The 24,758-nt window shown below is 46.1% G+C and overlaps 1 protein-coding gene across 3 annotated transcripts in view; it reads right to left on the reverse strand.

Annotated features, from left to right (window-relative positions):
- The window catches only part of LOC123377209 (fibrous sheath-interacting protein 2-like), a 77,659-nt gene that overhangs the window by 3,813 nt on the left and 49,088 nt on the right, over positions 1–24,758 (reverse strand). Inside the window, exons 17-25 of one of the 3 annotated variants that reach the window (XM_045029797.1) lie at positions 21,474–21,601; positions 17,208–20,234; positions 12,773–13,072; positions 12,007–12,098; positions 9,395–9,426; positions 6,998–7,056; positions 3,746–3,803; positions 3,140–3,306; positions 2,852–2,966 (exon numbers count right to left, since the gene is read on the reverse strand). In XM_045029797.1, the coding sequence (XP_044885732.1) occupies positions 3,164–3,306; positions 3,746–3,803; positions 6,998–7,056; positions 9,395–9,426; positions 12,007–12,098; positions 12,773–13,072; positions 17,208–20,234; positions 21,474–21,601 (3,839 nt within the window). In that variant the 3' untranslated portion in view covers positions 2,852–2,966; positions 3,140–3,163. Of the gene's footprint in view, positions 1–2,824; positions 2,967–3,139; positions 3,307–3,745; positions 3,804–6,997; positions 7,057–9,394; positions 9,427–12,006; positions 12,099–12,772; positions 13,073–17,207; positions 20,235–21,333; positions 21,371–21,473; positions 21,602–24,758 lie in introns of those variants that run through there. The other 2 variants (XM_045029796.1, XM_045029798.1) reach the window with 2 other exon arrangements.

Consider the following 24,758-nt stretch of genomic DNA (forward strand, 5'->3'; position numbering starts at 1 on the left):
CAGGAGGTCATCTAGTCCAACCCCCTGCTCAAAGCAGGACCAAACCCAACTAAGTCATCCCAGCCAGGGCTTTGTCAAGCCTGACCTTAAAAACCTCTAAGGAAGGAGATTCCACTACCTCCCTAGGTAACCCATTCCAGTTCTTCACCACCCTACTAGTGAAAAAGTTTTTCCTAATATCCAGCCTAAACCTCCCCCTCTGCAACTTGAGACCATTACTCCTTGTTCTGTCATCTTCTACCACTGAGAACAGTCTAGATCCATCCTCTTTGGAACCCCCTTTCAGGTAGTTGAAAGCAGCTATCAAATCCCCCCTCATTCTTCTCTTCTGCAGACTAAACAATCCCAGTTCCCTCAGCCTCTCCTCATAAGTCATGTGCTCCAGCCCCCTAATCATTTTTGTTGCCCTCCGCTGGACTCTCTCCAATTTATCCACATCCTTCTTGTAGTGTGGGGCCCAAAACTGGACACAGTACTCCAAATGAGGCCTCACCAGTGCTGAGTAGAGGGGAATGATCACATCCCTCGATCTGCTGGAAATGCCCCTACTTATACAACCCAAAATGCCATTAGCCTTCTTGGCAACAAGGGCACACTGTTGACTCATATTCAGCTTTTCGTCCACCGTAACCCCTAGGTCCTTTTCTGCAGAACTGCTGCCCAGCCATTCGGTCCCTAGTCTGTAGCAGTGCATGGGATTCTTCCGTCCTAAGTGCAGGACTCTGCACTTGTCCTTGTTGACCTACTGAGTGCTGGTCAATGTGGAGTAGGACTGGAGAGAGAATTGATTTTTGTGGGAATCCACAAGTGAAGGGTCTGTTGGCAGAGGTGCACTTTACTCTGAGTCATCCCACAGAAATGAATGGGACTAATCATGTGTGAGCAAGAGTGGCAGAATCTGGCCCACAATGTTTCCATGGATAAAATGGCTTGGCTGGATGGGATCATAACCCTGTCTAGCATGTCCAGCCCCAGTGTACTGCAGACTCTGACATGTGTATTGACACACATCTTTTATCTGTTGTCTCCTTATGCACAAAGCCATAACCACATACATCCTGTGAAATATTATTGCACATAAGATCGGCATGTATGATGTGATAACAGCCCAGGAGAGTGTGGCTGCATCCAAGGCATGCTTGCATATACTATAAATGCATCATGGAGAGGACTAGTTTTTTGTTTTTCAGCTGTTAGTGTTTCAGTGCTGTATATATATGCATGGCTCTGAAGCAGGGGTGGGCAAACTTTTTGGCCCGAGGGCCACATCTGGGTGGGGAAATTGTATGCACGGCCATGAATGTAGGGCTGGGGCAGGGGGTTGGGGTGCGGGAGGGAGTGCAGGGGATGCGGTGTGCAGGAAGGGGCTCAGGGCAAGGGGTTGGGGTGCAGGAAGGATGCAGAGTGCAGGAGGAGGCTCAGGGCAGGGGGTTGGGGTGCAGGATGGGTGTGAGGTGTGGCAGAGGCTTGGGGTGCAGGAGGGGTTTGGGGTGTGGTAGGGGGCTCAGGGCAGGGGGTTGGGGTGTGGGGGTGCAGGAGGGGTTCAGGGTATTGGCTCCAGCCTGGCACCGCTTAGCTTGAGTGGCTCCGGGGTGGCACTGGCACACAGCGGGGCTAAGGCAGGGTCCCTGCCTGCCCTAACCCCCGCCACTCCCAGAAGTGGCCAACGCCATGTCTCTGCTGCCCCTAGGGGAGTGGGCGGGGAGAAGGTTCTGCGCGCCGCCCTCGCCTGCGGGTACCTCCCCTGAAGCTCCCATTGGCCGTGGTTCTCTTTTCCTGGCCAATGGAAGCTGCGGGGGGCCATGCCTGCAGGTGAGGGCAGCGTGCAGTGCCCTCTGCCCCCGCCTCACCCAGGGGCCGCAGGGACATGGTGCTGGCCACTTCTGGGAACAGCGCGGGGCTGGCAATCCTGTGGGCTGGATCCAAAGCCCTGACAGGCTGGATCCAGCCCACGGGCCATAATTTGCCTACCCCTGCTCTGAAGCCACCACAGAAATGCAAATACACCAGCTGGATGCTTTTGACATGAAATAGCAACAGCATATTGAAGGCGTATGGTGGTTCCACCATGTTATGAACAAGGATGTAAGGCACTGGACCAACCAGCCACCACTGTCTTCTCAAATGACTATGCCAGCTCAGGTGGCTTGGTCATCTGCTCGGTGTGCCAGAGTCCCTACCAATCTGCCAGCTTTATGTGGTTAATCCAACAAAAGCTGGTTGGCGAAGATCTTGAGGAAGGTCTTGCATATGCTGGAGGGATGTCGTGGCTTTTGATCTCACCTGCCTCTGCCTTAACATAGACTTAGCCATAACATTGGTTGGAGCCAGACTCTCTGGAAAGAGGTGAACTGAATTCAGCCCTCCATGAGCAGTAGAATTAATCAATGACTGAATGTTAGAGTATTTGTACAGTATGTTCACAAGTCCTATTGGTTTGTGGACAGCAAGAACTGCTGGGGCAATTCAATTAATTGGGAGACAAACAGGAACATTATCTGGCCTCAGATAAAAGAAAAAGGCTATTGAAATTTCCTTTGGTTACATGATCTTAATTGTGTGCCTGAGGCCTGATGAGATGTGGGGTCCAAGAGACATTCTGGCAGGGCCTGCACCTCTGATAAATAGATGATATCAGAGCTATCTAACTGCTCAGGGCTACAGCATGGTTGTCTCTGGTACACATGACACCAGGGCTCATCCTAACAAACACAGCTCCTGTCTCTCTGATGCAGAAGCCACAATGCATTATGTTTACCAACACAGCTAAATGTGCTGCATTAGTAGCTGGTGCAAGCCAGGGAAAGCAGTTAGTTCCTGGTACCTTATGTCACTGAAGAATGGGAGCACTAAGTTTGCTGCTGCTCTGAAGGAGGACGTTGAGATGTCTGGCCTCCATGACAGAACTCCCAGCTGTCCATCAGGCTGGCCAGGATGGCAGGCAGCTGGGCTATGACATTTTCCACCTGTAAAAAGAATAACTCACTAGTCCTTTTGTTTAGGTTTCCCTGCATTTGTCTGCCTCTTCTATTAGGGTTTGTTTAACCCCATGAGATTTAATCTACAATTAACCACTAACTTAACTGACAAACACCCAAACTCAAATAGTTGAATAAGCGATTTATTCTCTTTGACATACAAGTTTGCATCTGGTATGAATTTTCTAAGGGGCTGCTGGGGCTGGTAATGAAATGTCGCTTGTGCTGCTGCCTGATTGTGAGAAAACTGTGGACAGAACACCAGGCACCTTCTCAGGCACTAAAGCCCCTGGACTGGGAGTGGAGGACTCTGAAACAGCAGCATCTCCTGTGGAGGAAACAAAACAGGGGTAATGACATGTCCATATGTACCATATAAACCCTGCACTCTTGCACCATATTGGCAGCCAGGGAGGCCAGTAATAAACTATGGCCAAGCTCTGTATAGACAACAGTGTGCTAACCAGTAATTACAGATTTGATGAAATACTGACGGTGAATGGCTAGTTGGGGTAAGGAGGATAGTCTAGTGGATAGAACACTGGACTAGGCCTCAGGTAGGCAAGAGGTTCAATTCCTGGCTCAACCACAGACTGCCTGTGTGACCTTGGGCAAGTCATTTAATCCACCCTGTGCTTCAGTTCCCAGCCTGTCAAACAGGGATGATATGTCCCTACCTCACCGGGGTTCTGTGAGTCTAAAAGCCATTAACAATTGGGATGCACTTAGATCAGACAGTGATGGGGGTTATATAAGTACCTAGATACCTGTTTTCTCTTGTAATGAGGAGCCTTTATTTCCAGCATCTTCGTAGGACAAGACAATCTGCACCATGAGAAGAGTAAAGAGTCAGTGTATGATTCTGTCTCATTCATGCTCTTCGAGCTATACAGCTACTGAATGAACAACAAGAAGCTCTTATCTTGGGGGCGGTGGTGTAATTCCAGCTGTGGTTCTGGTGATGTCAGGAATGAGGCTGGAGGCACTAGATGTAATTATAGTCTCCAGCATGTGGATTAGGGTGTCACAGTTTTCTAAAGGGTCTCTAACCCAAGCTGCTGGACAACAAAAGAGATGACCTTCTAATCTAGCCCAGTGCCTGGATTACTTGATGAGCACCCAGGGATCTTGAAGGGAGGCTGCCATCTGGCCCGGCAAAGAACAGCGCCCTATTGATTTCCTTTAACAAATTCAACCCAAACCATTTCCTGGGACCATGTAAATATCAGCCCTCCTCACTACTGACCCCATCCTGGAGTTAAGGTGACTACTCACACAAGCTACAGCTGTTGTATTGGCTCCAGTTTCCCCAAGCATTTGCTGCTTTAGCTTGTGAATTATTATGAATACCAGATGAGGTGAACGCAGCTCAGGGGGATGAAGATGTTTTCACTGAAGGATGGGAAAAGTAACAACTGACTCATGTTTTCTACTTTTAGGGTCCATTGGACCATGTCTCGGAAAATAACAAGACCTTGTTACTGGACTGTAAGTAATGGCCAGTGGCATGGATCCCTCTGAGTATTTGTATCTTCATCCATCAGTCCGTGCGTTTGTCTCCTTTTAGGTAAATGAGACCTCACGGCTGATCGCCACGAGAGCTGATAATGCATAGTCAGGAGCAGACTGACCGTAAGTCCAAATCTTTCTCCTGGCTAGCAGAGACCTGCAGAGGGCAGGAAAACTGGGGCTACTGCTATTTATTGCTGCTTTATGAAAAAGCTCTGAAAGAATTTTTCCAAAAAGATTTGTTTTCTTTTTTCACTTTAGAAATTCAGGCCTTGTCCACCCTGCTGGCAACTGGCGAACGAGAAAAATCACAGGAGTGAAAGTTTAGCAACAGGGAAGAGAAGGGATTTTTAGCCAGACTCAGATTGGGTTGTTTTTTGTTTTACACCTATTTGATGAACACTTGGGAGACAGGGTGTTTTTGTTAGCGACTGCACATCACCACCCCGTCAGCTGAGGTGTGGAAGCTCATAATAGACATGGAAGACCCCAACCTGTTCTCTAGCAAAATCAGAGAAGACCAGGCTTGACATACCTAATATTTTAAATGGTTAAAGAAAAGAGGGGGGTGTTTATTTGTTTTTAAATAACCCCTCCAAGTATTCTGCATCCAAGAGAAAGCAGCAAAAAAGGGCACAAACCCAGTGTTTTAGAAAGTCCTTTGCAGCTCACCTTCAGTATAAAGAAAGACTCCAGTATCTGCTTCTGAGGCCATTACTAGCCCGTGGAGCCATATCCCACGAGCATTACTGGCATAAGGGGACTCTTTCCTTTTAGTCAGCCCAGGTTTGTCTTATCAATAGAGAAGAGGGGGAGCAATCTGTGACCCCCAGATAGCCAAGGTTTAGTGAAAAGATGTTACAAGCTTACAACTTGCTGAGCTAATAGCTGGTTCATCACAAATCCTTCTCGCCTACTTTCTCTCTTCTGACCCCTTTGGATAGGCTACTCTGAATAGCTGTGTCTATTAGAAGATGATGCTGTTGTGCAGATGCATAAAATAAGGTGACCCGATTTTTGATCACACTTGTTTGGGAGGCTGCACATACAGCCTGTAAGGGTATGTCTATGCTGTAATCACGGGGTGTGATGACAGCTCATGTACACATATCCACACCAGCTGTAATTAGCTAGCTTGGATACTGGAGCAGCTGTGGTACCTTGGGCTTCTGCATGGGCTAGCCCCAGGAGTAATTGCCCTGGCTTCCAAGTGAGTTTGTATAGTGGCTTCACTGCTCTGGGACCCAAGCTAGCTAGATCAAAGCTAGCTCGGGTATGGCAGCTCAAGCCGCAATTACACCCCAAGGTTATTCTAGACCAATGGTTTTCACCCACAGGTCCAGGGCCTCCTGGGGGTCCACGAGCAGGTTTCAGGGGGTCCGCCAAGCAGGGCCGGCATTGGACTTGCTGGGGCCCAGGGCAGAAAGCTGAAGCCTTCCCCACTTCTGTATGGGGCTGAAGCCCTGAGCCCCGTCACCCAAGGCTGAAGCTGAAGCCTGAGCAACTTAGCTTCATGGGGCCCCCTGTGGCCTGGGCCCCAGGTAGTTGTCCTGATTGCTACCCCCTAACACTGGTCCTGGCTTTTATATGCAGAAAAACAGATGTTGTGGCACAAGTGGGCCGTGGAGTTTTTATAGCATGTTGTGGGGGAGGGGCTCAGAAAGAGAAAGGTTGAGAACCTCTGTTCTAGACATACCCTACGATCCCTTCTCCCCAACTGGCCAGTCCCAGTGAGACTCCAGTCGCTAGGGTTCCTGGAGTCCTACGAACTACGCCCTGAGGTTGGCTATTTGGAGGTTATTTTTAAAAAAGGCACAAGCTGCCTCCTTGTACAACTGACCTAGTATGTCAGTGTGACAGGAGTCCCATCTCTGGCCCTGCACCTGACAGCACTGCTAGTGCTTGGTGGCCAGCACAGTCACAGCAGCACAAGCTGAGGCTTAGATGGCAAAGAAACATGCCTCCTAGAAGAGAGAGGAAGACGGCAGCAATCTGTCTGGGAAAGGTTCTGTTTGACACGGGAGGAAATGGCCCGCTCATTGTACACCTTTCTGAGGGTTTAACTGCTCCTCTGCAGGTACAGAGAGTTTAACAGGCAGCTGTGGGACCACTGAGGGGAGGGGCTGTAATTCCATCCAGGGTCCTGGTGATGCCAGGAATGACAAGAGGGAAGTCACTAGATGGAATTTCAGCTCCTTATATAACATTTAAATATCCATATTTTGAGTAAACCGTGGATCCATTCACCTTTTGTGTGGGAACCTCAGCTCCACCCATTCCCTGTTCCCTCTACTGCATCCCTCTTTCTCAGAATATCCCCAGCTTCTCTGTGCTTCCCCCTTGTTTTCTCCAAGTGTCCCCACTGTGCTTCCTTCTGGCCCTTTCCTGCTGTGCTTTCCAGCCTCTCCTGCCACTCCTGATTGGGCCCCTGTCTGCCTGCTCTACGCTCATTGCCAAAAGCTGTATACAAGGAGTGCCTCTCATGCAAAACTATTTTAAAACAGATTTACCTCAGGCATCCTTAATGTGTCTTCAGTATCCTGAGCGTGGGGCATGTTAACATATGGATCTGTCAACCAGAACACAGACATCGTTTGTTCAACCATTTCTAGTTTCCACTTCAAGTTCTTATACATTGCATCACTCTTCTAGCGTTACTGGAGAGCAGTATCTTGCCTCTTTTCTCTCCTGATGTGTGTGTAAATATAGTGGGCACTGTCTTTTACCTTTAGGAGCTTTCCTTACATTCAGGAGGCTTGTTACTTTCGGGGCATGTTTTTACACTGCCTAGGACAAAGCGGCCCTAGCCTATAGGTACTGCCATAATAAATAAGCAACAGTAACAATACATGGAATAAGATGAGGGAACAGAGAAGGATAAACCCATAAAGACCCACTCAGTGACAGTTTATGCTCCATTTCTGCAAGTCATTAGTGGATTTTAATCATAGAAATAGTGCAATTGTTTCAAGGCCTGTATCCATTACAGCAACCTTTACTGGTGCACCATGCTTGTCAAGCACTGTGTTCCAAGGAAGCCAGAACTACGCCCCAGAAGCAGGAAGTGAAAAGCGGTTCTTACTCAAACACAGGCTACAGCCAATATGTTCCAAGCAACCCCAGGTACGGTGTATCAGTCATTTCACTCCCCCCCCCCACCTTCCCACATCCAGTACTTGTACCCCCTGCATTCAATTCAGGCAGCTTCCTCCTTCACACTGCCTAAGCTCAGCAATAAGGGCATCACAGCATAGGCAGGTTCTGTCTCAGTAAAGTAGGACAAGGAGCCCAGGGAGGAGTGGGGAGTGAAGACAGGAGACAGGCGGACATGGGGGACAACTAGAACTGGGAGTAGTCAGTGAATCTGGGACTGGCTGGACAAGGAGACTGGAACTGGGAGCCAGAGAAAGAAATGGGGGGGAGGGGCTGGGACCTGGTAGGTAGGTGGAGAGACTGAGATCGGCTGAGGAGCTGGGATGAGACTGAGACTAGCTGGGCAAGGAGAACTGGAACTGGGAACCAGTGAGCAGGAAGGAGATGGGGGCAGGGGAAACAGTTCTGATGAAGAGCCAGGGTGACGGCGAAGAACTGAGACTGGCTGGGCAAAGAGACTGGGACAAGAAGATGGGGAGTGGGAGACTGAAACTGGATGAGGAGCCTGGGACGGGAGACTGAGACTGGGAGCTAGTGGGGATGAGGAGCACAGGTGTGGGGGTGATTGGAAATGGGGTAGGGGGAGAGAGACTGATCAGACAAGGAGCCAAGAATGAGGAACAGAGACTGGATGTGAAAGCAGTCTGGAGACACGGAGCCCGAGATGAATGGTGAATGGCTAGCCAAGGAGACTGGGTCTGGGAGCAGTGGGAAGATGGGGACTGGGTCCAGAGTGGGAGACTGGGCCTGGTTGGGCAATGAGGGATGAGAGGTCTAAGGAGAAGAGACGGGACTTACTCCATTAGGAGAATGGGACAGAGATGAGGAGCCAGGGGTAGGGAAGAGACAGGACTGGGACAGAGATAGATTGGAGGAGAAGTGATAGACAAATCTGCCCTGTAAAGCACACTCCCCTCCAGAGACTGGAATGGCACATAAGATTTCTGAGTCTCACCATTCCTCTGTTGTCAGCAAATATCTGTGAAGACCGCTAGCAAAATGTCTCCTCCTCTAAGCTGGTCCACACAGAGTATAACCACCTATTACAGCTAGTAGTTACTCTGTTAATTCAGGTGGCAAAGGTCTGAGCAGTGGTCATAAAAGTTCTAACCCTGCTGATGACCCATGTGGGTGTCAGTACGATGCCACATGATAGAATTTCTGTTTTTCCAGTTTGCTTTTTTTTAAAACCTTGAAAGCTCCACACAAAAAGCTATATTTAAAGAATGGTACTAAGGAACAACCCCAGAGTGGGTCTGTCCACAGGATCTTGTGGAAACAGCAGTATATGACCCTGTAACTGAAGCCTGTACCATGCATACGCACAAGGGGGCTGAATTAAAGTCACGCGGGTAACCTTAATTCTGACATTGCCTACGTTTTGAGTGCTTGACTTTCCAACCTTAATAATGTTCTTTTAATGTAGTTTTTGTGTGTGCAATAGCATTTTATTGCATACAAAATATCAGTATTCAGATTAAGAAAAAGAAAAAACTTCAAACTCTCAAATATGTAAAGTATCAGAGGGGTAGCCGTGTTAGTCTGGATCTGTAAAAGCAGCAAAGAGTCCTGTGGCGCCTTATAGACACAGACATTTTGGAGCATGAGCTTTCATGGGTGAATACCCACTTCGTCGAATGCATGTTGCATCTGTATTCACCCACGAAAGCTCATGCTCCAAAACGTCTGTGTGTCTATAAGGTGCCACAGGACTCTTTGCTGCTCTTCAAATAAGTAAAAAATCAAACATTCACCTTTGTCCTGGGTCTCAGGAACTTCACTCTCACTGAAAAACAAAAGAAGAAAGTCATTTTGACTATAAATAATAGTGATAAAGAGTAATAAGGTCTAGCACTTTTATAGCAATTTTAATCTTCAAATCTTATTTGGGTGGGTCAGCACTCGCAGGGTCTGTCTGCACTTTGTATCTGGTACAGAGCTCAGTGCATCTCCATCGGTGCATAACAATTAAGCAATAGACATTCCCAGCACTTTATGCATGTTTTTTGCCCAATCCTTCAGGCCTGACTCCAGTGAGTATTCCCACTCAAAGGTATCATGCACTGGTGATCCAGGAGTCCTGTGTTCTGTTCTCCGCTCTACCAGTGGCCTGCTCTGTGTCCAGGGTGGGGGTGGGTGGAGAAGTCTCTTCACCTCTCTGTATTTCAGTTCTTCTATCTGTGTAAAGCACCTGGAGATGTGTGGCTGAAATGCACTGCATAAGAGTTATGTATCATTGGGTGGAGTTTTCAAAAGCCCCTAAGGAATAAAGTCCCATTGAAACTCACCAGGACTTTGATTCAAGAGACATTGACTTTCAATGAGACATGCTCCTAAATCACTTAGGTGCTTTCCAAAATGGCACCTCTTATTGCTGACTTCAGGGACACCTGACTGCAAGATTGGGCACATCAACGAATTAGCTGCCTGATAAGGAAGAAGCATGTAAAAGTTGCATCAAACTCAGAATGAGTCAGGTGAACAAGAAGAAAACCCACACTCTTAAAAACACAGGTTTTCTCTTTAAATTTCAGCTCTGCCCTGTATTTAGGGCCCAATCTGCTCCCTCTCAAGCCAATGGCAACTCTCCCACTGAAGTCAATGGGGGCAGGATCAACCCTTTGTCTACAGGGAGGGCACTGCCTGGATATGCTTGCAGAAATTTGCTTCATAAAATTAGTATTACAAGCAACTGAAGGTTTCGGAGGGTCACTCCCAGAGCTTCCTTTTCATTCCTCCTTTCGGACACATCTATAGTGCTCAGAAGCACTATACAGGGGAGAGAGCACTGGGAGCTTCTTCCACTGGTCCAGCAACAGGACAGGGTTTCAAACACCAGGCTGGGTTGCCCAGCATGGTTCAGTCACTTTGTGCAACACCACTAGAGAATTCTGAATGTACAGCTGATGTTTCTAGGCCCAGGAGGAACACCCCAGCCCCAGAGGGCATAGGGCTGCTATATGGCCTCCTATGCCAGCCCTCATTCTCCTTGCTGATAGCAAAGGAGGCATGGCCAGAGGAAAGGCAATGTGCCCAGACTGCCCCTATGCACTGATCTCTAGCTGAGGTTTTGGGCGCTTATGGGTACTGGAATCTGGTATAAGATGGAGTAGTACTAGAGACTGGTCCTGCAATTAGCAGCCCCTAGACTGGCAGAGTGCAAAGGTAAATTTTATGCCTCCCTACCAATGCTGTGTGTGGTTCAGCCAGACCCCAGCACCTGGCCTGTAATGTTAAATAGAGTTCTATACTGAAACCAGCTAGTGCCACTGATAACTTATCATGACTGCAAAGGGGCATTGTCTGACACTGCTGTACTCTAGCCTTCTGCATCCTGTGTACCTCCTGAGAAGCGCTGACCCCCTCCCTTCCCATAAAGTCAGCAGCAGTTGAGGAAGTTCAGCAGCTCACAAGAGCAGCCCATGCTGCAGTCTGCAGCATCTGCTGGAGGTGGATGCAAGGTGCACCCACACCGTGCATTCTAGCTATGGCCGCCCTGAGCTATTCTGCCCGGGGAAGTGCAGCTAGGATGCCTGGGAAGTATAGCAAAAGAAACAGTTCTCAAAAATAACCACCCACAAACCTTGTCAGTGTGTATTTCCAACTGTGAGCTGTGACTGTGGATGTTTGTGTGGTGATGGGACGACAGAAATGAAGGATATTTCATGGTGACAGAATAAATTAACTTTGCCAAGGAACTTAGGAGTCATTGCCATGGAGTTTGGTCCTATTGTCCAGCAGAGTAGCCAGGGCTACTGGTCAGGGTTTCAGGGCTGGTCAGCAGGGCCAGCCTTAGGAAGTGCGGGGCCCAATTCAAACAGTTTCCACGAGCCCCCGGTAGGGATGACTAAAAAAAAAAAAAAACCACGTAAAAAAAAAACATGTGGGGCTTGTACTCACTGGACAGTGCTCCGAGTCTTCAGCGGCACTTCAGCGATGGGTCCTTCACTCGCTCCAGGTCCTTGGCAGCACTGAGGGACCCGCCGCTGAAGACCCAGAGCAAGCGAAGGACCCACCACCCAAGTGCCGCCGAAGACCCAGAGTGAACGAAAAACCCGCCACCGAAGTGCCACCGAAGACCCAAAGCGCCGCCAGGTGAGTAAAAATTAAAAAGGCACCTCTAGCCAGGGAAGGGATTCTCACTGGGCGCGGGGCCCTCTTAGGTGCGGGGCCCGATTCGGGGGAATTGGTGGAATAGGCCTAAAGCCGGCCCTGCTGGTCAGGGGTGAGGAGAGAGTTGGATGGAGCCCTGTGTTACTTCAGAAAGAGCCCCATAAAATCTAGATACAGCCCTGCCCAGAGACGTCTAGAAACCCCCACCCTCAAGCATAGATCCCTCCCTTGTTTTTAGCATCGAAGTAGTTACCTTAAACATGGGATGCCCTTGCTTACAGCAGACAGCACATCTATGTCCAATTTAGGGCCTGCCAAGTTAGTTAATGTTGTTTCTTCCATAATCTGAAAAACAATTACATTTATTTCTCACAGCATTCCAGTTCCTGGCTCACTCATCTCACCTGCTTCTATTCCTTGCCTCTCTAGGGCCTCTTTTTGTTCCCTTCATGATAAGATCACCTGAATAGTACTGCCTCACAGAGGAATCTCAAGGCAATAAAGGGGAGGTGGACCCATGGGGAGTTCTAATGAAAAGATAGAAAATAATTTATGCAACACCTGGATTAAAAAATAATCCAAAAGACAAATAATGAAGTTAGGAATAAATGGTATAAGAGAGGGGAGTGAGATTCCATGTGGGACAAGAAGTCAGGCAAAAGTCCATACCATTTAAACAAGCCCTGTATGTTTCCATTTTGTAATATGATGTACAGTTCATATGTCCAGCTATATTTGTTCATCAGTATCAACTTCAAATTCAATTCTGTTTTCTCCCTCTTCTGATCATGAAGGAGGATTTTAAACAAGACTGGACATAGCTCTGATCTCTGCAACACTTGCCTCTTATTTTTGCTCAGCCCTATGGAAAATGGCCAAACTGTGTGGGTGAGCTGCACTTTCATCCCTGGGGGTCTGATCCTGTACTCAGTGGGAGGTTTCTCATTGATTTTTATGGGAGCAGGACATGGCCCAGTGTAGTCGGGTGAAATAGTAAAGGTTTCACATATTCCACTTACCTTGTACTGATCCGCTTTCTCAGGGGCCTGGGCAGCAATTACATTATTCCACATATCAGCCAAAGGGGCACTCTCATAAGCAGGCATGATTTCCTGTTCCACTGCTGCATATTCCTGGCTCTCAAAAACCGAAGCGGAATCTACTTTTACAATTTGTTCAAAATCCTCATCTTCATCATGTTGAATATCATATGAGACGAGTCGTAAAATAAGTTCCTCCTTGCTCTTGACATCTTTTAGAAGTTCCACCCTGGTGACATCAGGTTTCTTCAGGTTCTGAAATGAATTTCTGCAAACAACCTGTTGTTAAAGAGAGAACTTTTGAAGAGAACAGTATTTCAGAGTCGTTTTTCGTACAATTTGTCTACTATGCGCTAATTAGAAAACAAGGCGGTACAGGGAGACTGTTTTAGCCTTGCATATGAATCATAGAATCATAGAATCTCAGGGTTGGAAGGGACCTCAGGAGGTCATCTAGTCCAACCCCCTGCTCAAAGCAGGACCAAACCCAACTAAATCATCCCAGCCAGGGCTTTGTCAAGCCTGACCTTAAAAACCTCTAAGGAAGGAGATTCCACTACCTCCCTAGGTAACCCATTCCAGTTCTTCACCACCCTACTAGTGAAAAAGTTTTTCCTAATATCCAGCCTAAACCTCCCCCTCTGCAACTTGAGACCATTACTCCTTGTTCTATCATCTTCTACCACTGAGAACAGTCTAGATCCATCCTCTTTGGAACCCCCTTTCAGATAGTTGAAAGCAGCTATCAAATCCCCCCTCATTCTTCTCTTCTGCAGGCTAAACAATCCCAGTTCCCTCAGCCTCTCCTCATAAGTCATGTGCTCCAGCCCCCTAATCATTTTTGTTGCCCTCCGCTGGACTCTCTCCAATTTATCCACATCCTTCTTGTAGTGCGGGGCCCAAAACTGGACACAGTACTCCAAATGAGGCCTCACCAGTGCTGAGTAGAGGGGAATGATCACATCCCTTGATCTGCTGGAAATGCCCCTACTTATACAACCCAAAATGCCATTAGCATTCTTGGCAACAAGGGCACACTGTTGACTCATATTCAGCTTTTCGTCCACCGTAACCCCTAGGTCCTTTTCTGCAGAACTGCTGCCCAGCCATTCGGTCCCTAGTCTGTAGCAGTGCATGGGATTCTTCCGTCCTAAGTGCAGGACTCTGCACTTGTCCTTGTTGAACCTCATCATATTTCTTTTGGCCCAATCCTCTAATGTGTCTAGGTCCCTCTGTATCCTATCCCTACCCTCCAGCGTATCAACCACTCCTCCCAGTTTAGTGTCATCTGCAAACTTGCTAAGGGTGCAGTCCACACCATCCTCCAGATCGTTAATGAAGATATTGAATAAAACCGGCCCCAGCACCGACCCTTGGGGCACTCCACTTGATACCGGCTGCCAACTAGACATGGAACCATTGATCACTACCCATTGAGCCCGACCATCTAGCCAGTTTTCTATCCACCTTACCGTCCATTCATCCAGCCCATACTTCTTTAACTTGCTGGCAAGAATACTGTGGGAGACTGTATCAAAAGCTTTGCTAAAGTCCAGAAATAGCACATCCACTGCTTTCCCCTCATCCACAGAGCCGGTTATCTCGTCATAGAAGGCAATTAGGTTAGTCAGGCATGACTTGCCCTTGGTGAATCCATGCTGACTGTTCCTGATCACTTTCCCCTCCTTTAAGTGGTTCAGGATTGATTCCTTGAGGACCTGTTCCATGATTTTTCCAGGGACTGAGGTGAGACTGACTGGCCTGTAGTTTCCTGGATCTTCCTTCTTCCCTTTTTTAAAGATGGGCACTACATTAGCTTTTTTCCAGTCATCTGGGGCCTCCCCCGATCGCCATGATTTTTCAAAGATAATGGCCAATGGCTCTGCAATCTCATCGGCCAACTCCTTTAGCACCCTCGGATGCAGCGCATCCGGCCCCATGGACTTGTGCTCGTCCAGCTTTCCTAAATAGCCCCGAACTACTTCTTTCTCCACAGAGAGCTGGTCACCTCCTCCCCATACCGTGCTGCAGAGTGCAGCTGTCTGGGAGCTGACCTTGTCTGTGAAGACAGAGGCAAAAAAAGCATTGAGTACACTAGCTTTCTCCACATCCTCTGTCACTAGGTTCCCTCCCTCATTCAGCAAGGGGCCCACACTTTCCTTGACTTTCTTCCTGTTGCTAACATACCTAAAGAAACCCTTCTTGTTATTCCTAACATCTCCGGCTAGCTGCAACTCCAAGTGTGATTTGGCCTTCCTGATTTCACACCTGCATGCCTGAACAATACTTTTATACTCCTCCCTGGTTGTTTGTCCAATCTTCCACTTCTTGTAAGCTGTTCTTTTGTGTTTAAGACGAGCAAGGATTTCACTGTTAAGCCAAGCTGGTCGCCTGCCATATTTACTTTTCTTCCTACACATCGGGATGGTTTGTTCCTGCAACCTCAATAAGGTTTCTTTGAAATACAGCCAGCTTTCCTCAACTCCTTTCCCCGTCATGTTATTCTCCCAGGGGACCAATCTCCTAGAACTGGAAGGGACCTCGAAAGGTCATCGAGTCCAGCCCCCACCTTCATTAGCAGGACCAGTTTTTGCCCCAGATCCCTAAGTGGCCCCCTCAAGGATTGAACTCACAACCCTGGGTTTAGCAGGCCAATGCTCAAACCACTGAGCTATCCCTCCCCCTTGCCCATCAGTTCCCTGAGGGAGTCGAAGTCTGCTTTTCTGAAGTCCAGGGTCTCTGTTCTACTGCTTTCCCTTTTTCCTTGTGTCAGGACCCTCACTCGACCATCTCATGGTCACTGCCTCCCAGGTTCCCATCCACTATTGCTTCCTCTATTATTTCTTCCCTGTTTGTGAGCAGCAGGTCAAGAAGAGCTTTTCCCCTGGTTGGTTCCTCCAGCACTTGCACCAGGAAATTGTCCCCTACACTTTCCAGAAACTTCCTAGATTGTCTGTGCACTGCTGTATTGCTCTCCCAGCAGATATCGGGGTGATTAAAGTCACCCATGAGAACCAGGACCTGTGATCCAGCAACTTCTGTTAGTTGCTGGAAGAAAGCCTCGTCCACCTCATCCCCCTGGTCCGGTGGTCTGTAGCAGACTCCCACCACGACATTACCCTTGTTGTTCATATTTCTAAATTTAATCCAGAGACACTCAGGTTTTTTTGCAGTTTCATACTGGAGCTCTGAGCAGTCATACTGCTCTCTTACATACAACGCAACTCCCCCACCTTTTCTGCCCTGCCTGTCCTTCCTGAACAGTTTATATCCATCCATGATAGTACTCCAATCATGTGAGTTATCCCACCAAGTCTCTGTTATTCCAATTACATCATAATTCCCTGACTGTGCCAGGACTTCTAGTTCTCCCTGCTTGTTCCCCAGGCTTCTTGCCTGGATACATTGTTTTTACTCCATTTGAGTACGCAGGAAAAAACAGTACTTTGTATTTGAATTTTTTTTTTTAAATAAAAGGCTGTTCACTCTGTTGGATGAGGTGATAACCACAGGAAAGGCTATCATAAAAGAGAGGAAACATAGCAGACCCCCGGAAGGATGAAATCTTGCCCACAGTGACATCTATGGGAGTTTTGCCATTGCCTTCAATGGGGACAGGATTTCACTCATAGTATCTACTAATTTACCACAAGTAAAGAGGTTGGAGGCCAGAGAGAGGCTCAGTGCCAGACACGGCCACCCTTACTCAGGCCGGGTAGCATCTTACTCCAGGGTAGTTCAATTTAAGTTAATAAGACAACTGCAGAAGCATAGTCTTACTCAGCCTGAGTAAGACTATCAGAATCTGGCCCCGAGTGATTCATTTCAGGTCACACAAGAGTCAGGAGCAGTTTGGGGAATATTAATCTAGGAGTCTTGACTCTAAATTCCCTTCACTAACCACTAGACACACTACCCCTCTTTTACTATCAGGACTAGACTTGCTACCAAGATGCCAAAAACACTTTTGAACACACTCATGATAAGAAATCAACATTATATTCTTAGTATATACTTTGCCCACTCTATTGTATTTAAACTTTCTGAATGAAAAGAGATGAGAATAAAATATGAAGGCAACATAAACTATCAAGTACAATACCCAAAACAGACTACTTGGCCTTGATTCAGCAAAGCACTTAAACATATGCTTAATTTTAAGCATATACTTAAATCCCATTGACTTCAATAGGACAGGAGCATATGCTTAATGTTATGCATATACTTAAGTGTTTTGCTGAATTGAGGCCCTAGGTGCCGATCCCATAACCTGCTTAAGCATGTGAGTAATCTAATTGACTTCAGTGGGACTCATGCTTAGAGTTTAAGCATGTGCTTAAATGCTTTCCTGGATCAGGATCATAGTGACAGTATGATAAACAATTTTTTACCAATTTGCATTCTTTTTACTTACATCCTTTGGTTTGATATCTAGTCGTCCTAAAGCATTCACAGAGGACCGTCTTTCTCTCCTTTTCTCTATATCACTTTCAGTACCTGTACTTAGCATACTTGATTTAGATATTGATGCTTTTCTTAGTTCTGGTAGCTCTAGTCCAGAATGACTTATGTATGTTTCATTCAGTTTCTCAATAGGCTCTGTTTTTATGGAAATAACTGCTAAATGGTCTGAAATAAGGTGTGGATCTATGTCTAATGGTTTGTCTCTAATATGAGCAATTATTTCAATTGGTAGCTCTTCTTCTTGTAGCAGTGTTTCTGCTGGATGCCCATTTGCATCGGTCATTGACTGTCTAGAACTTCCTGCCTCAATATTTATTTGAATGGAGACTGATGAAAGATCTTTGTCAGCAGTACTGTCAACCTCTGTAGCACTGCAGTTATCAGTTGGTGACTCTTCATTAAAAGAATGTATTAGCTGGCCACTGGAGATTTCATTTATTATTAGACTAGCTGTTCGTTCAGGAAAAATTGTTCTGCAATTTGTGACATCGTGATAAAGGGCTGGCTGAGATCCAGTTTCTTGCAAGACACTATTGTAAATGCTTTGAACCACTTGATTAACAATATCTTCATACCCTGGATTTAAATGTTGGTCTTCATCTACAGCTCTTACAAGACTGATTTTACTTTTGGACATTCTTTTTTTTACTGACTGTTTAAGTGTGTCCGTAATCTCATTCACTTCGGTTTTTGATAAACATTTTGTGTGTTCCAGGCTTGTGCTACAAACGGAGTTTAAGATTGTAGACACCAATTTACTTATTATTTCTTCTACTACTATTGCAGGTAATGCACAATCTTGTGATTGTGATAGCTGATACTTGGTTTCATGTGTTGACATGAACTGGCAGTGCTCTTCATACACCTGCCTATGCCTTGTTTCATCTCTGGGAGATTTCATTACGCCCAGTGGAGAGAAGGGTTTTCTTGGAAACTGCTTACCAATAGGGGGTAGAGTCATCCTGGAGCTAATTGCTCTTTGTTTAGTTATTGTTCCCAGCGATGGTCTACAAGGTCTTGTTGTGGGAGCTGACATGTAGTACATAGACTTTTTGCTCACCTCTGATGAGGTGTGAGCATCCCGCTCTGAGAATTTGTGGATTGTTGGACAGAGACAAGATGGAATTTCCTCTTCCATTTCTGTTTCTTCCTCAGAATAAATCACCATTCCAGGAACATTGATAGGTGGAAAGTTTTCCCTTGGGTCCATTTCTCTTAATTTTCTAGCAGGCAGTTTTATTCCTTCTGACATTGCAACACCTTGGCCATGAATTTTATTATTTCCAAATGTTCGTCCAGACTTTTCCATATCAAGAGTCCCAGATTTCAATTCCAAAGTAATTTCAGTTTGAGGCTGAGCACATCGATCTAATACAGTACCAATTATCTCACCTGCCATAATGTTTTCTTCGGAGTCATCATACAATGGGATTGTTTGCCTTTGGCTAATTTCTTTTTCTAGCTTCCGCTTGAAGATTTCAAGAACATTATTAACAGCAATTGTAGCGTAAATGTTCAATTCTGAATGGAGACCTTGCACTTGGACAATAGCACTTTCTATGCTTTCCTTTGTAATCATACTGCTTACCCTTGATACATCTGATGAACTCTGGAATTGTTCTAAGGTTGGCAGTGTTCTTTTACTTGTAGTTCCTGGCATTTCACCTTCAAATGCTTTAGATGATCCCTCTATTTCATTTGCTATCTGGGTTGAGAGAGGCCTTAAGAATGGTGTCTGTTGTGCACTAGAAATATTTTCAACGGGGAGTTTCACTATTTCAGAAAATTTACATTTAAAGTCATGTTTAAACTGAAAGGCTACAAATGACTCTAGTGTGAATACAACACTTTCCACAGCCTCTTTGGCTATTTTATCAATAGTAAACGAAGAAAATGTTGGGTCATAAGCAGGCAATTCTGCTTGCATGATCTTATTTTTTTCTGATTTAGAAACTCTGCTAGTTCTTCTGGCAGGGACCTGGTCTTTCCTTCTTATTACAGGTTCTTGGTCTGATGCCATAGTGATGCTAGACACCAAACACTTGTGAAAGTTATCAAAAACAGTCGCTACAATCTCTTTAGCAACTAATCCAATTTCTTTCTGGAACTCTTTATGAAAAGTCTCAGGAAATTCAGTTCTTTTAAAACTACTACAGAACAATCTTTCACTAAGCTCAATAGGAGCTTTCTTTAAAATGCTGACAGAATCACTTAGATCTTTTACTCTCCTAAAAACTTCCTTGACCACATTCTCAGCCACTTGTAGCATTTTCAAGTTGTCATTGTCATTTGCATCTGTTACTGTTTGCTTATCAAACACTTTTTTAAAAATACCTCCTTTAGGAAGATCTTGATTTAAGTCTGAAAAAATATCCTCACCAATCAGACCTTTTTTTGGCTTGCTATCTTTTGTTGCTGATTCATGTTTAAAATAAGTTTGGCTAAAAGGAAACTTCTCTGTGTTGAAAGTCTTCGTGGGAAACTTAGACATAGCTCCCATGCCCGCAACTTCCCGGCGCAATCTCGAAATACTTTCAGTATGATAGTGAGGTGGTGTTGCTGTTTTCCCCTTGTGAACACTTTCTTTCCAAAATTCACTTTCCAGAGACCTCTGTGTGCTCTTTGATAGAGATGTGAAAGATGATTTTTGAGATTGCAATGGAGTTGGCTTCCCTCCTGTCACTACCTTGAGATCACTTGGTGAGCTGGTGGCTTTTATGCTTGTATCTGTAAAGATGATCTTTCTGGTACTGGAGGATGGAAGACTTGCAAACACATCAAAGAGCTCTTCATTACATGTGCTACAGCTACTAGAGTTGTCTGAAGAGAATGCTGACTCTTCAGATATTGTATATACTGTATCTCTAATTCTCTCTTCATACTCAGTTACTGCTGGGTATAAGATACTTGTTACTTCAGCCACGACCCGTGTCAGGATATTCTCTATTGTATTGTTCAGTTCTTCAGTTATGGTGTTCTGTAACAGAAGCAAACAATAATGGGCAATTTCATGTGCTTATTCATTCAATTTTTTTGTTTTGTTCATAAGGTATAAATTACTTATTGTATGCTTTTTATGAACTTTCATGTAAGCAATGTATTGCCAGGGCAGAAAGAGAATTTTGGCCCTGTGGCAGAGATTAATTTAATTTCAAAATGAAATATGGTTCAAGAGGCAGTTGTGTTGAAAGGACAGGTTATCCAATCAGAGAACAGAAACAATACCATGCGGAACAGGTGTTGGTATTCTCTATTATATACTAGTGAGAAGTCACAAAGCTTGACTTTTGAATTGCAAATATTTGATACTGAAAGGAATCCTGGGGAGAGTGCAAAGTTTAGAAAGACTGAGCCATTTATTGGCAGAAATTTATACGCACAAAATAATTTCAAATACTGAATATATCCAAAAAATCAGTTTGTTCACAGAGAAAAAAGTTACGTTCACCGAGTAGATATCGGAAAGTAACTGAAATACTTCACTGATGGATTATATCTACTAAGGGACAACCCATCCTAAATGCTCAATTACTGAGGGATAATCTACATTCATTCTTATATTTGCTTTCTACAACCAACACTCTGTATAACTTTTCATGAGTTATGTACCCAAGTATTCTGATTCTAATATCTAAACTGTATCATTAAATTTATTCATCTAAATTTGGGTTATTGCAGATTATGTACTATAGGTATCATAAATTTTTTAACAAACTTTTTATTTGTGGATAATCTAAGCACTATTCCCAGATATACAGACACTCTTTTCTCAACCTGTGTATTATATAATTTAAACATTAGCTTTAATACAAATTTTAAATCTGTTCATTGTGAATTGCTAGCCCAGTTTACTCAGCAATTATTTCCCCCGCCATTCAAGTTCCCTTTCAAGTCATTGAGGGCTCTTCAGCAGTCTTGAGAATGCGTTTTGTTTCACCCCATTTTTGTCCCATCTCAGTTTGTGAAAGAATGGTTGTTTGTTAGTTCTGAGACCAAAAAGAAAGACAGACCTTTATTGGCTCCACCAGCTGATGTCTCAAACTATGAGAAACAGTCCAAAGAAAGAAATGACCCACCTCTATTCTGGAATGCAGTGTAGTCATCTGGTGACTCCTATGTAACAATACATTTCATACATGAAACACAACTACACACATCCAACAAACTGTTACTTTTAGTTTTATATTTGAGGGGTTTGAGTTCAATAACTTCATACCTGGAAAAGTGCTCTGTTTGTGACATTATTAGCCATCTCATCAAAGCTCTGCTGAGAGACCAGTGAAGAGAGGAACGTTTGTGGAAAAGACTTTCCATTAAGTGAAGGTCGATTAGAAAGAATAGCACCTGGGGGAAAAAAATGAATAAAAAACAGTTACTCACCTTCTCATAACTGTTGTTCTTCGAGATGTGTTGTTCACGTCCATTCCAATCAGGTGTGCGCGCGCCGCATGCACGATTGTCAGAATGTTTTCCCTTAGCAGCTCCTGTTGGGTTGGCCGTGGAGCCCCCTGCAGTGGCGCCTTTATGGCTCTCAATATATGACCCTGCCGACCTGACCCCTCTTCAGTTCCTTCTTGCCGACTACTCTGACAAAAGGGAAGGAGGGTGGGTATTGGAATGGACATGAACAACACATCTCGAAGAACAGCAGTTACGAGAAGGTGAGTAACTGTTTTTCTTCTTTGAGTGCTTGTTCACGTCAATTCCAATCAGGTGACTCCCAAGCTCAACCCGGGAGGAGGAGTAGGTGTCAAGGAACCACTGATTGGAGCACTGCTCTGCCGAAGGCTGCATCATCTCTGGCATGATGGGTGATAGCATAGTGAGAGGTGAACGTATGCACCAATGTCCAAGTAGCTGCTCTGCAGATCTCCTGTACCGGGACTTGGGCCAGAAATACCACTGAAGAGGCTTGAGCTCTTGTGGAGTGAGCTGTAATAGGCGAAGCCAGGACCTTGGCCATCTCATAGCATGTGCAGATACAGTCTGCGATCCAAGACAAAATACGCTGAGAAGAGATCGGGCATCCTTTCATCTGATCTGCAACTGTCACAAATAGTTGGTTCGATTTTTCTGAACGGCTTAGTATGCTCAATGTAGAATGCCAACATCCTCTGGACGTCCAGTGAATGAAGCCGTTGTTCCCGGGCACTGATGTGAGGCTTGGGATAAAAAATGGACAGGAAGATATCTTGGGTGGTATGAAAATGAGACACCATCTTGGGAAGAAAAGCTGGGTGAGGCTTTCGTTGCACCTTGTCCTTGTGGAAGACTGTGTAAGGTGGATCAGAAGTTAGTATCTTCAACTCAGACACCCTCCTAACTTATGTAATAGTGACTAGGAAGACCACCTTCCAGGACAAATAGAGCAAAGAGCAAGTTGCCAATGGCTCAAAAGAGGGCCCCATGAGCCTGGATAATATCAGATTAAAGTCCCATGCAGGTACCAGCTGACGAACATGTGGGTATAACCTTTCCAGCCCCTTCCAGAAATGCCCCACCATGGGATTGGTGAATACAGAATGGCTGGATGCTCTCAGGTGGAAGGGCAAGATGGCCGTGAGGTGTACTTTAATAGAGGACGGTGCAAGGCCTTGTTGTTTCAGGTGTAGGAGGTACTCTAAGATGAGTGGAACTGGTGCCTGTAAGGGAGGTGTATGATGATCCTCACACCAGCATGTGAACCTTTTCCACTTGGCTAAATAAATGGCCCTGGTGGATGGTTTCCTGTTGCCGAGAAGGATGTTCCTGACAGGACTCAAGCACAGGGGCTCCGTCACATGAAGCTTACAGGCGGTGAGATGGAGGGACTGACGGTCTGGGTGGTGAAGGTGGTCATGGTCCTATGTGATTAGGTTGGGGCAGAGTGGTAGAGCTATCAGGTCGTCCACTGACAGCTCCAAAAACATGGTGTACCAATCTTGACAGGGCCATGCAGGAGCAAGGAGGATTACCTTTGCCTTGTCTCTGTGGATCTTGAGCAGTACCCTGTGCACGAGAGGAGCTGGTGGGAAGGCATACATGAGGTGGCCTCCCCAGGGTAGTAGGAATGTGTCCAAGAGGAAGCCTGGGCTGTGGTTCTGAAAGGAGCAGAACATTGGGCATTTCCTGTTGTTCCTGATGGCAAACAGGTCGACCTGGGAAATCCCCACCTTTGGAAGATGGAGTGAATGACATCTGATCAGATGGACCACTCATGACTGCGGAATGATCTGCTGAGTTGGTGAGCTAGTTCGTTCTGCATTCCTGGGAGATAGGACGCCTCCAGGTGAATGGAGTATGCTATGCAGAACTCCCAAAGTTGAAGGGCTTCTTGACATAGGGGAGAGGAACATGCTCCCCCCTGCTTGTTGACGTAAAACATAGCGGTAGTGTTGTCTGTCATCACTGCCATGCACTGACCTTGCAATATGGACAGGAATGCTTGGCAAGCCAATTGTACCGCTCTGAGCTCCCTGATATTGATGTGAACAGAGAGCTCATCTTGCAACTATAGCCCCTGTGTCTGGCGGTCCCCCAGGTGTGCCCCCCAACCCAACGATGATGCATCCATTACTAGGGTCAAGGTGGGCTGTGAGCTGTTGAAAGGAACTGTCTTGCACACTGTACCAAGGTGGAGCCACCACTGGAGGGATTGAAGTACTTGTTGTGGCAATGTAAGTACTGAGTCCAGCCTGTCGCGCCACGGGCAATATACAGAAAAAAGCCATGGTTGGAGTGGCCTGAGTCTGAGTCTGGCATGCCTGACCATGTACATGTAGGCTGCCATGTGGCCAGGGAGGGCCAGGCAACCCCGAGTCATAGTGGTGAGGTACTGCATGAGGCTCTGAATGACACCTGCTATGGCTTGAAATCGTGTCTCTGGTAGGTAAGCTCTCTCTTGTACCGAGTCCAGTACCGCCCCAATGAACTCTATTCTCTGGGTTGGTGATAGGGTTGACTTGTTCACGTTGAGGAGAAGTCCTAGTCTCTGAAACGTGGATTTGACTAGTTGGACGTGAGACTCTACCTGCTCCCTGGAATGGCCCCGCAGCAGCCAGTTGTCTAGGTCAGGGTATGCCTGTACCTGCCTCCTGCGGAGGAAGGCTGCTACCAGCGATATGCATTTGGTGAATACCCGGGGCGTAGTTGATACGCTGAACGGGAGGACCGTGAACTGGTAATGTTTGTGGCTGATCACAAACCGCAGAAATGGTCTGTGCTGAGGTCGACTGGCTATGTGGAAGTATATGTCTTTCATGTTGAGGGCGGCGTACCAGTCGGCCGGACCCAGGGAAGGGATAATTGTGCTCAGGGAGACCATGCGGAAGATCAACATTACCATGAACCTGTTGAGTCCATGCACGTCTAAAATGGGTCTGAGACCCCCCCACCACCCACTTTGCCTTGGGGATGAGGAAATAACGGGAGTAGAATCCCTTGCCCCTTTGCTCCTGAGAAACCTCCTTCACTGCCCCTATATCTAGGAGCAATTGCACCTCCTGGATAAGAAGTTGCTCGT

Source organism: Mauremys mutica, chromosome 9 (assembly GCF_020497125.1).
Source record: "Mauremys mutica isolate MM-2020 ecotype Southern chromosome 9, ASM2049712v1, whole genome shotgun sequence".
In the NCBI taxonomy this organism is placed as follows: Eukaryota; Metazoa; Chordata; order Testudines; family Geoemydidae; genus Mauremys; species Mauremys mutica.